This window comes from Andrographis paniculata, unplaced genomic scaffold (genome assembly GCF_009805555.1).
Source record: "Andrographis paniculata isolate CXL003 unplaced genomic scaffold, ASM980555v1 Contig21END, whole genome shotgun sequence".
Lineage (NCBI taxonomy): Eukaryota > Viridiplantae > Streptophyta > Magnoliopsida > Lamiales > Acanthaceae > Andrographis > Andrographis paniculata.
The window spans coordinates 3774341-3787830 of NW_026137502.1; the positions used below are offsets into that span (position 1 = coordinate 3774341).

The following is a 13490-nucleotide window of genomic DNA, read 5'->3' on the forward strand; positions in this document are numbered from 1 at the left end:
TTCTTACCTCAATTTCCACAAATTAATAAATAAACCAAGTAATTAATTAATTCACTTTCCGGCAACAATGGCGGCTGTCGCGATAATATACCTCACAATAACCGCTATCGCCGCCGCCTTCATTCCGCCGTCGCAGGCCGCCGGAATCGCCACCTACTGGGGACAAAACGGCGGCGAAGGCAGCCTCGCCGACGCCTGCAACTCCGACAACTACAAATTCATCAACATTGCCTTTCTAACAACCTTCGGCAGCGGCCAGAGCCCGGTTCTAAACCTGGCCGGTCACTGCGAGCAGACCGCCGGCACGTGCGCCCGGTTCGGCGACGAGATCGCCACGTGCCAGAGCAAGGGCATCAAAGTCCTCCTCTCTCTCGGCGGCGCCATCGGCAACCCCGCCCTTGCCTCCCCCGACGACGCCCGCCAAGTCGCCGATTACATCTGGAATAATTTCCTCGGCGGGAATTCCGACTCCAGGTGAAACTATAATTAATAAATAATTTTAAAATATGTTAGTAAAAATAATTATAAATTTAAATTTAAATCAAAATAATTTAATTAATATTAGAAAATTTATAAATTATAAAATTTAAAATATAATTAAAGTGTATAAGTATTTTTAGAAAAAAAGACAAATGATATATTTTATCATTTTTTGTTGTCCAATCAAATAATACATTCATTCCTCCGCTTTGAGGGTTATATTTATTTTATGCGTTATACTTAATATTTAAAATATTTTATATTTGTATAATTTTGTATACAAATATCATTTTATTAGTATTATAAGACATTAATAGAATATTTTTGTTATTTTATCTTAATTTGTATTATATTTTGATATAATGATTCATATTTTAAAATTAACAAGCAAAAAGTAAATATAACCACATGACAGATGTAATGGTCCTCACTACATATTACACTTATATCATATTTACACTTATTTATATTAATACCTTTAGAATAACTGTACACATCATGCAGTAAAATAATTTTTTACATATATGAAACTATAATCAACTGTCACTAATATATAGATGTGTTTGTTTTATATAATTGTTTGAAGCGATCGAACATTTGATAGTGTGTTCGTTTCAAAAATTTCTACAGATTTCTATTATTCATCAATTTTTTTTTTCTTAAATAATATCAAATCAAAAATCTATTTTCTTTATATATATATATGATAACTAAATATCAAATTTATATTCAAAAACACCTATTTATATCACATCATACAACTTATTACAATTCAAAATTTTTACTACAGATCACCAAACAAACAAACGCGCCATAGTATATTTCATTTTATAATTTTATTGTTAATATATGCAACTCTGAAATTCTCAATTTAACTCAGGCCATTCGGCCCCGCCGTCCTCGACGGCGTCGATTTCGACATCGAAAGCGGGACGGCGCAGAACTGGGACGTTCTTGCCACGGCCCTGTCGGAGCGCAGCACCGCCGAGAAAAAGGTATACCTGTCGGCGGCGCCGATGTGTCCGATCCCCGACGAGCGGCTGAACGGCGCAATTCAGACAGGGCTGTTCGATTACGTTTGGGTGCAATTCTACAACAATCCAGGGTGCGATATTAGGGCAGGCGTCGACGCTCTTGTGGCGCGGTGGAATGAGTGGGCCGCCCTCCCCGGCCGGGAGCTTTTCTTGGGGCTGCCGGCGGCAGAAGAGGCGGCGCCAGGTGGACACATACCGCCGGAGGTGCTGATAAATCAGGTCCTGCCGAAGATAAAGTCGTCGGAGAAGTATGGTGGGGTTATGCTGTGGAATAAGTTTTATGATCGGACTTATAGTCGGGATATTTTGGGAAGCATTTAATAATCTACCTATCACATATAGACTTCATTCGTCTATTGTGACTTGTCTTATCAGCTGCGGTACCACGATGTAATAATAATAATAATGAGATCTTAGAGAGGGGTTTATAGTTTGTATTATTAAGGTTAATGACTTCGTTGTGTACGATGATGATGATGATGATGATGATGATGCGGAGGAAATAATTGCAGGGTCAAAATTGCATTATTATTATTTTGGCCTTTCAAATGGATTTGTTCTTCAAATATTTTATTCCTCATAATTTCTTATATTAGATATATACTTCCCATCTATTTGGAAAGTAAATAGCAAATACGTAAATGTACAGTGAAATTTATAAATATTAAAAAAGAAAATAAATACTTGTATTTGAATAAATGTATTTTTTATATAAGATATGAAAATCGTATTAGTATTACTCAACATATTATTTTTTCTATGTGACAAATATAATTCTCATATCTAATCTTAAATATACATTTATCCAAAAATATAAAATAAATATACCTTAAAAAAGTTAACCAGAGGTGTGGAGCTCTCCTATTATGCTGCTATTTAATCCCGAAATTTTAGATATAATTTTTTAAAAATTTAGAAAATAATAGAAAATCAAAGTACTTAATTGATACTTTAAATATATATATGGGTGTGTTTGTTCGTGGGATTGAATTTTAAATTTACTATTCATCTAATTTTTTTCTAAAAAATATCAAATAACACTTAATTTTCATTTTTTATATTATACTAAAAATTAATTTTACATTAAAAACATCAAATCAACACCTATTTATATCACATTATACAATTATTCAAATTCAAAATTTTTACTATTCAAATTCCAACTCAAAATCCAAACCTCCAACAAACACACCTGTGTTTGTTGGGAAGGATTTGGGTAGATTATACTATTAATACAAAAATTTTCCTCCAAAAACATCAAATCAAACACCTAATTTTTATTTTTTTATTTTTTATTAAAAATCAATTTTACATTAAAAAAAATTACATCACTATATATTTATATCAAATCATACCACTGTTCCAATTCAAAAATTTTAAATATTCAAATCCCAATCCAAAATCTAAACCCCGAAACAAACACAGCCTTGGTAGAGCTTACATATTGTTGGTGCTGAATGAAAATCAATTGTGACATATTGCATAAACTATAGTTCAAATAAGCATTATGTTATATTATATTAGCATGAATTGTCTATTATTTTTTTTTATGTATTATGCTAATATGTAATATATGTTGAAATTATTGATAAAACTAAATAAATATTAAGTACACAAATCGTGTATATATCTCACTCCCTGTAAGAATTCAAGAAAACAATTCTCATACAAATTTAGAGAAAACTACATAAACCCTAAAGCCTAAATCATCTCTTCAATTTTTCTAACTCCATACATAAATAGATATATCGTTTCTTATTCATAGCAAAGAATTACTATTATCCCAGAACCAATCTATTGGTCCTAAATCAGACAGATCAAAACTGTTGGTACCAAACCTGGATTTTCTTCCAAACAACTACTTGATCAATTCCACAGCACATATTGTAATAACCATAGTTAAACTTTTAGTTACCCCATACATGGCTGTGGCTGTAGAACTTTCTTTCTTTCTTTATGTTCTTTCTTCTCCACTTCACAGTCCTACTACATGAACTTGTCTTTCAACGGGCCTTTCGGTATTTTACTCAGGACCTGGGAGTTGAACATGGCATATTGTTTCCTCAGCTCTATCTCGGCTTTCTCAGCGAAAGCATCGACCTGATCTTCGTACGTTTCATAGATCACAGGCACCGTGTGCAACAAAAGGACCCCTGTATGCAGAAAAAAAAAAAAAAAAAACTCGATTTTAATATATATATATATCTATATATTTTTTGAAAGATTGTGATTTGCAGAGATGGAAGCCGGAAGATTGCTTACATAAGTAGCATAAAGTCAGGAAGCTGAAGCAGTTTCCCAGGACGGAAAGAATCCAAAGGCAGGCGATGACCTGAAAAACCAGAATGCAATATATGTAGATAAGATGTGCTTTTAAGGGTATGTTTTCGGATATATATATATATATATAAATTGATGCACTAAGTCGACAGAGTAATAAGCCAATCTGTACAAAATAGACAGCATTAATGTGTCAAAGAGTCGTGCAAGTATGAGTTTTCGATGAGTGATGTGAAACAGAGTATGAAATGTACAGAATTAACTACGACATGGGTGCCTATAAGACATGCTTAAGTATAAGTTTTCTATGAATTACGAATTTCATGCAACAAAATACAAAATCAGTGGCATTTACTAAAACTTATGTGCTAATAAGACATTCTTAAGAAACTTTTTATGAATTACATCCAATAGAGTACGAAATATACAGCATTAACTAAAAGGAATTAAGTAAAACAGAGAAGTGAAAGTCAGCGAGGACTGATTCACATACAGAGAGGAATTTCCTTAGATCTCTGCCTGATGCGATGTCTCTGAGGATTGCGAAAGCTCCATTGAATTCAATCCTAAAAGTATAAGCTATCCCCAAAACAATATCTTCTGGAATGGAAACTTCGGGAATCTTAGGCCGGGGCCTGAGAAACATTCGAAAACATGAGACAAATGCAGAAAACAAGACAAAAGACGAAAGAGTAACTCGCTATTCAAGTAGTCGTCTAGGAAACATACTTGTTGATGAACGAGGAACTGTTCGACCATAGAAAGATAGAAACTTGAGCAAGCATAAGGATATGGCAAATTAGGGTGAGCAAGTGGTAATCTAACAGCTCAAAAAGCATCCAGATTGAAGTGGCGACACCGAGCACAGTGGCCGACACTTTCTTGTCCCTCCATAAGAATACATCAGCAGCTGCCAGAAAGTTCATGCTCATCAAATTTTGTAACAACATAACATTAATAAAAATTGACGTCTGTCTCATCTGCCTAGGCAATTCTCAATTAAAATTGAAACCTAAAAGACATAGCCATGATAGAAAGTAATTCATTCAAAAGAATCTGCTTAATTTTGCAACATAGCTACGGACATTAGATACATTTCAGCATGAATCAGACAGATATCGCAAATAATCAATTCCAGAAGCAATAGATCATTTCTATTGAAGAATGCACAAATCAAGCTGCATGCAATTACTTACGAATCAAATAAACACATCAATAACAAGCAGTTTAATCAATTTTTAAGCTATTGCATAGATTTTCAGCAGTCACCGTCGCATCCAAAAACACATCGAGCACAAACACGGATCTAAAATCAATTTGTCAAAAAAAGTAAAGAAAATGCACTAGCTGAATTCAGAATACGACGTCGTACTTTTTCCACCGCCTAGAACCTTGTGGACAGGCCTTTCACGGCCAAACAGGCGGTAAATTCTTGTCCTCTTAACAGACGCCGGCGATTTATCGTTGGAATCATCATCGTCGTCGTCGGACTCCGAAGCGGCCGAATCAGAGTCGTTGTCGTTCAAAGTGTACGCGGCCATTCTATCGATCAAAGATTCGGCAGCCGCCGCCGAATCGTGATTATCATCGGGAATAGCGACATCATCGGCCATCGCCTCCTCCAATCTCCGATCTCAATCGCCGCCAAATTCTGAGCTGCAAAAATGAATAACAAACAGCGATTATTTTTGCCTCCGGAAAGGGAACGAAACAGAAGAAAAAGAAGTAATTTAAGAATAAGAGGTTAGGTTCGGAATTTCTGAGCCTGAGGTTCGGAGTAGAAATAAGCAATCAATCTGTGATTGTTAGTGAATAACGGACGTTACAATTAATAATTTGATTCATTATTTTATTAAAATACTACAATGTACTGTTTTATTTATTTATTATATACTATTTTACAGTAAAAAATAAATATTATATATATATTTTTTGCTTTGTTATATTTATTTTTGTAACTATATTTTAGTTTTTGAATAAATTATAAAAAATATATATTCCTATATAAAATTATAAAATTGTTTTGTTTTTCTATTATATCACTTTGAAATTAATATTAATATAATTATTTTTATTGTACTGTAAATTAATTTATTAATATATTTTTAAATTATTTTTATAATATGTAATTCTTAAAATTTATGTATTTACAATAAATTAGAAATATTATAAAGATGGAAGAAGTAATATTTTTTAAAAAGAAAAAATTAATTTGGTCTCGATATAATTAAAACTAATTAATTTTGGTCTTAATATAAAAAATTATTAATTTTAGTTTCAATATAAACAAACTTAATCAATTTCAGAAAAAATTAAAAAAACTTGCGGACGTTGACGTAACGACGTTGATGTGGCAGCGGACCTGAACGAAACACAACAATGTAAAATCATATACGGTCGTATTACTACAATCAATACAAACTTACTCAAAGTATATGACCGTATATAATTGTACACGATCATGTAGTTTCCTAAAATCATGTATCGTGATAATGTGTAAACACGGTCGTGTTAGTACGGTCACCGCAAACTCAGTTAACGTACACAGCTGTGTACAATTGTCACGGTTATGTACAGTCTTAAGGTCATGTGTATCACGATAGTGTTTAAACACGATCGTGTACATCTCCAACTTCATCTAGAGACCAATCTTTCAAAACAGATGACCGTGTTTAAATAACTATGGTCGTGTATCTTTTTGTATAAATAAATAAATTAAAAAAAAAATCTTAGTTAAAGTTAGATGTGTTAAAAAAAAATATTTGTATACGAAATTGAGTCGGATATGAAATAATTTTTTTTTTCGGATAGTTTGGATATCTGATATCTTATTTTGAAAAGATAATTATATCCAATTTATATGGTCGTATATAATTGTACACGATTTTGTACTTTGATTATATTTGTGTTGATTGTAGAAAAATACTATTTTTATCATTTTTGTCCGTTTACTTCAAAATATTTATTTTTATTTTAATAAAAGTAATCATATACTAATACAAAAATATCAATTATCTTTTACATAAATTATAAATATATAACTACACATTCAATTACTTATTATAAAATTAAATAACAAAAATATTTAAATCTCCTGCACATTTTTATTAATTAATAAAATATTTAAAACCCATTTGAAGTGAGACAAAAAAGACTATCTTCAACATGTAACTCACTCTATTTTTACAGTTGCTACATTACAAATGCAATCATAAATTTCAATTTTTACTATATTTTCTATATATTCTTCTTTTATATTATTTTATATAATTTTCATATTTATAAATTATACTCCAACTTTAATTATTTTTACATTATAATTCATACACATAATTTATATTTTATTTAAAAATTACATATATTAAAATTAATATTTATAACTAATAATTTTAAATAATTAATTAAATATATTGAGACAAATAACTATTTAAAATAAAAAATTATGCATAATTTTTTATAAAATAAAAGTACACATTACTTTAAAATAAATAAATAAATAAAAGTACTCACTTCGTCCACATAGCATCGACCTTTTTAGTTTAATTGATGTTGTCCGTGCAGTGAAGTGATATGACTCTTTTGAAAGTGACCCATACTGGAATTGACCCAAATCGTAGATATGGATATACAGATAAGTGCAGGTGCCCAACTGCCCACTGTCCTTTGTGGATTCTCCTATTCCATATGTGGTATTGGTTTTGTTATTTATTAAGTTACAGACCAACATACATAATCTTCAAATAATAGTAAAAAATTACGAGTGTTGTTTGCTTAATATTTTAAATGTTAATAATCCTTTATAAATATTATTTTAAAATGTAATACTTCATCCGTTTCACGTTGGATGTCTGGGTCACCGTAAACACCGAAATTTATGATAAGTATAATTAATAGATAATTAAGAATATATTAGTGAAAATAATTATCATATTAAAAGTTAAGATAACTAATTAATTTAATTAAAATAAAAAAAATTAAATTAGAAAATTTAAAATTAGATTAAAGTGTATAATTATTTTCTAAAAACGGAAAATGACATGTGATGGAGGATGGTGGGACGGAGGGAGTATATACTACCCAGTCCGCTCAAGGGTTTTATTTGCTTTTTGGGCATTAGATATATGAATATTAATTATTATGTAGAAATATAGTATAAATTAAAAGAAATGATAAAAAAAATTTCTATTAGTGTGTTATAATACTATTGTAATGACATTTGTGTAAAAGAATATATAAATATAAAAATATTTTTAATATTAAATACAATAACGCGAAAAAAAGATAAATAGAACTTTTAAAGTTGGACCAAGAGAGTATAATATAAATTTTATTTAATCATTGTTACGTACAAATAATAATAATAATAATAATAATAATAATAATAATAATAATAATAATGGTAGCAGGGTCTCAAAGGAAGTTAGGACACGAAGTCGGGCGGAGAAAATATGCACTCAGGTCGGTTGGTCCGCGGTCGGTTGATCCGGTCGGTTGGTTTGCAGTCGGATAAGCAAGTTGGAAGGTCCGCGGTCGGACAGGCAGGTCGAAAAGTCCGTGGTTGGATAGGCAGGTCGGAAGGTCCGCAGTCGGATCGGATGGTTTGCAGTCGGTTGGTCCGCCATCGGTTGAGTCGGCCAATACGGAGTTTGGACCAAGCGAAGAAGGTCTGTTAATTAGTCGTCTAATTAAACAGTAGTTCAGTCGCTTGGTTGGGGCAACCATTGAATCGTCTGAAAAAACCAGAGGGTGGTCGCTTGATGGGACGACTAAGGAGTTGTTTGGTCTAGCGACCATTTAGTCTCTGGATTGGTCGGTTGGGTAATGCAGTTGGCGAGACGGTTGCCGTAACCGACCAGACGATGTTTCAAAATGTTTCGTTGTGGGCGGTTGACGGCGGTTGCTGGCGACGGTTCTGAAACATCTCTTCTGAGGAATATTTAAGGATTGGAGTCAGCAACTGACAAAGGATCTTCGTTCATCTTCAAACGACAGCAAAGTCAGTGATTCGGGGATCATCCTTTAATTTTCAATCTGTAGCATTTATTTTTCAGCTTATTTATGTACCGTACAGTGTTGAGATATTCCTAATCTCAGGCACTAACTATATCAAATTCGAACATAATTTCCTATTTTCGAATTTTATTTTTTTATTGTTGAAAAATACATCAACAATCACAAAAATCAATAATTAAATATAAAATATTATTCATTTTGTCTTAAATAATTTGAGTGTAGATAAAAGAATTTAAATAAAATATAAGAAATAGATAATTAAAAATATATAAATAAAATAAATTATAAATTAAGATTAAAATTAAAATAAAGGAAATAATTTAATTAAAATTATAAAATTTAACACTCCCTCCATCCCACTGAAATGTTACTATTTTCTATTTTTGTCCGTTCCAAAACAATGTTATTATTTCTTAATTTAGTAATTGTACTACCTACCTAACATAATAAATACCCTTTCAACTTACAATATATTACACAAATGTTATTACTTTTGCAACATATTAATAGGGGTATTTTTATTTTTTTATTTTTTTATTTTACTATAATCTAATGTAATACTAATATTTAAAAATTTACGTACAAAAAGCAAATGTCATGCCACAATTCCAGTGACACGGGGGGAGTATATGATTAAAACACATAATAAAATATAAACAATTTGTGAGACAAGTAAAATATTTTCTATATCATTAATATAATTGATCTATTTAATATTAAAAATATTTATATTTATAAACATGTTTGTGTGTTTAACAGTGGGGTTTGGATTTTGATTTTAAATAATAAAATTTTGAATTTAAATAGTAGTTTAAATATGATATAAATATATATTGATGTGATTTTTTAAATGTAAAATTAGATTTTAATATAATAAAATAAATAAAAATAGAATATTTAATTTGATATTTTTTTAAAAAAAATTAGAATAATAAATTCATTAAAAATCTTGTAAACGGAGCATGAGTTTCTATTTATTTATTTATTTATTAATAAATAAATAAATAAAAATAACAACACAACCTATGTGATCGACAGAGCTCAGACAAATACGAAACAGCCAATAAGCATCCGCCACGTACACTTATTAACTCCGACCAGTCACCGCCGCCATAAACTTCTCCAGCGCCACCGCCGACGACCCTCCCTTCCTCACCGCCGCCGCCACCGATACTTTCATTTCCCCCACGCGCCGCCTAATCTCCTCCCCCCTCTTCGACTCCATCACCTCCCTGATCCGCCTCTCCACCTCCGCTGCCGTCACCAATCCGCCGCCGCCCGGCTCCTCCTCCATCGGCAGCGCCAATCTCGCCTCCTCCACCAGCCCCGCCCTGCTCAGCCTCTGCTCCGCGTACAGCGGCCACCCCACCATCGGAACTCCGGCCGCCACCGCCTCCAGCACCGAGCTCTGCCCGCAGTGAGTCACGAACGCGCCGACCGAGTCGTGACTCAGCACCGCCCTCTGCGGGGCCCACTCCTCCACCACAATCCCCCGCCCTTTCGTCCTCTCCACGAAACCCTCCGGAAGAACCGCCCGTTCACCTCCCCGACCGCGCACGGTCCACAAAAACCGGTGCCCGCTGTTCTCCAAACCGGCCGCCGTCTCCCTTAGCTGCTCGCCGGAAAACACCCCTTCCCGGCCAAAACAGAGGAACACAACACTCTTACTCGGCTGCAAATCCAGCCACCGCAAACACTCATGCTCTCCGCCGGCGGCTGCGGTAATCAACGGTCCCATCGAATAAATCGGCGGAGACGACGGCGCGTCTGGCACACACAAACCGTTAACAAGCGCCTCCATAGCCCTAACCTCAAGCGCGTAAAAAGTGTTCACAATAATCCCCGCCGATTTCCGCATGGTCATCGAAGTTTCTAGATGCTGTTTGTAGAAATTACTCCGCCGGCGAAGCAAAACCGCGGGGAGGTCCTTGGAAAGGAGCGCCGTACAGCCGGGGATGTGAATAAAATCCTTGACCTCCGCCATGTCCAGAGGAATATTCCGGTGGATAATCGGCCAGTAGAGCAAGTTGCAGAGGCCAATCGCGGCGGTGGTGACGCAGAAGTAGGTAGGTATGTCGAAGCTATTCGAGACCTCGAAGGCTGAATTGCAGAAGAAATCGAGCACCACCGCTTTGATGGTGAATTTCCCGGAGGTTTCGGCGAGGAATCGCCGGAAATCGGGGTTACAGAGGCGAGGAATTTCCATCAGAAAGCTTGGATCGGAGTGTGCATCTGGCGGAAGGGGCGGCGTAGGGAGGCGGCAGTAAGCGACGGAAGGGGGCAGAGATGGAGGCGGAGCGGCGGTGGAGAGGAGGAGGACGGAGATGGAGGGATAGTGATCGGCGATTAAGGCGGCGAGAGGGGACAATGAATTGAGGTGAGTGGGGGTAGAGTAGAGCACGACGGCGTCCGCCATTGACAATCCTTAGCTGAAACCCTAACGGCGTAACTCTGTCCGTCTCCGTTTTCCGTTCTCCGTCGAGGCCAGATAAGAATAAGAGCATTCGCAGCACGGATATGCTTCAATAACTCTTCGTCCACAATTTATACTAACGGCTGCTGCTACCGACAACACATTAAGTCGGCGGTTAGTACGTACGGATTTTATCAGCATAATTAAATTTATAAAATGTCCGAAATACTATAGATACATAAATTTATAATAAATATAATCAGGGTTTCTCTTATCCACTGCAGATTGTACATTTTGGAGTGGGATTTTTGTGTATTTAGATATTTTGTGTAATTTTATTTTTTAATGGTGATTTATAATTTTATTTTTCTAAAAGTATAATTTTACTTTTTGAAGGTGATATATTTTTATTTTTTTAAAAATATAATTACATATGTGTGGATCATAATGTAAAAATAAAATGAGATTGGAATTTAATTTATAAATATAAAAACTTATACAAATAAAAAAAAAAGGATAAATATATAGAAAGTATATTTTTTTTCAGAGTGAAATTGAAGTTTATGGATAAAATTATTGTAAATTAATCAAATGTATTTTTACTGTAGTTATCAAAAATGAAATGGAAAGTTGGAGATGAACTTAATAAATAATTAATAATATATTAGTAAAAATAATTATAAATTTAAATTAAAATAATTAATTAATCTAATTCCAACTAAAAATATATATATAAATTAGAAAATTTTAAATAAGATTAAGGTGCGTAATTATTTTTTTTTAAAAAAATAAATTAACATGATATATGAAACATATATAAACGACAATATACACACAGTAGGTAAGATGAAGGGATTGCAATATAATAGTATTACTTCTTCAAGTCCCAATTCTAGTAGTATAATTGATATATTTAATTAGTGACATTGTATTTAAGAAAATAGTGCTTAATTAGCTAATGATAATGGATTATAATATTATTCTATTATTTTTATATAATTAATTATATGACAGTGTTAAAATAAATTTAATATATATAATAAGAAAATTGAATATGTGTTTAAATATTTAAAAAATTATATCGCAATAAAAAATATATACAATATAAATATCATTTTTTAAATAATAATATTTTCTATAATACAAATAAATAAAAAAAATATTATGTTTATTTATTTACTAGTATAATATAAACTAATTTTATAAAAAATATGGAGTTTTAAATTTTGATAAAAATATTTATTTTTTTTAGGAGAGAAAAATATAAGAGTTTTGATCGTGATGTATAATGTTATACGTTATGAAGTTAATTAAATTAAATTTATATTTGTTAAGTATGTTGTAAAAAATACGAGATTTTAAATTTTGATAAAAATATATCAATTGTTGCGAGATAGAGAAAGTATCTCATATTAAAATACATATTGTACATTTATATATTGTATTATTTACTTCTTCTGTTCGAATCAAAAGTATTCTTTTAATTTTTATACATAAATTTAGGTACAACTTGATCGAAATTCTACCTAAATGTATATTATTGAATCCAAAATATCTACGGACTTTACCCATAGGGTGTGTTTGTTTGGGGGTTCGAATTTTGAGTTGGAACTTGAATAGTAAAAATTTTGAATTTGAATAGTTGTATGATGTGATATAAATAGGTGTTAACCTGATGTTTTGAATATAAAATCAATTTTTAGTATAATACTCCCTCCCTTCGGCCACAAAGTATACATATTTCTATTTTGGGACGTCCAATTACAAAGTAACAATTTCATTAAATACCTCACTTTTTTTCCAAAAATATCTTTACTTTACATCATATCATTACTTTCATATCAAAAAGTAAGGGCAAAAATATCATTACATTATTTTTACCTACCTATTATAATTAAAATACTATTATTTCTTAAATTTTGTTCCAAAAATAAATGTATACTTATTGTTTGCACGGAGAGAATATAAAAAATAAAAAATAGGTGTTTGATTTAATATTTTTTAAAAATAAAATAAAATAAATAATGTATTTAAAATTCAATCACCCAAACAAACACACCCTATAATGTATTCACCAGACCCATCAGGCCCGCAAAATAATTTTTTTTTTTACAAAAGAAAATAATAATAACAATATTTTATTACTTTACTCTCTAAAAATTATTAAAAACCCAATTCAATACTCGTATAATCCAATCCGATCTTAATAAAATAGGTCGAATCTCGAATACGTGAGAATTGCTATCCCTAAGTGTACCTATGTAGTATGG

At 32.4% G+C, this 13490-nt stretch overlaps 3 protein-coding genes across 3 annotated transcripts; 1 reads left to right on the forward strand and 2 right to left on the reverse strand.

Annotated features, from left to right (window-relative positions):
- On the forward strand, positions 1–2082 carry LOC127244937 (acidic endochitinase-like). Its single transcript, XM_051265541.1, has 2 exons — positions 1–474; positions 1361–2082. Exons 1-2 carry the CDS (start codon positions 68–70, stop codon positions 1833–1835), a joined length of 882 nt encoding a protein of 293 aa, XP_051121498.1. The 5' UTR covers positions 1–67; the 3' UTR covers positions 1836–2082.
- Positions 2083–3146: 1064 nt separating this feature from the next.
- Positions 3147–5479, reverse strand: LOC127244971 (reticulon-like protein B1). Its single transcript, XM_051265597.1, has 5 exons — positions 5167–5479; positions 4524–4704; positions 4288–4429; positions 3777–3846; positions 3147–3667 (listed from the first exon to the last, which is right to left on the reverse strand). Exons 1-5 carry the CDS (start codon positions 5405–5407, stop codon positions 3501–3503), a joined length of 801 nt encoding a protein of 266 aa, XP_051121554.1. The 5' UTR covers positions 5408–5479; the 3' UTR covers positions 3147–3500.
- Positions 5480–9753: 4274 nt separating this feature from the next.
- LOC127245075 (chalcone 4'-O-glucosyltransferase-like) lies at positions 9754–11344 on the reverse strand. Its single transcript, XM_051265717.1, has one exon. The coding sequence runs from the start codon at positions 11221–11223 to the stop codon at positions 9895–9897; it is 1329 nt and encodes a 442-aa protein (XP_051121674.1). The 5' UTR covers positions 11224–11344; the 3' UTR covers positions 9754–9894.
- Positions 11345–13490: the final 2146 nt, after the last annotated feature.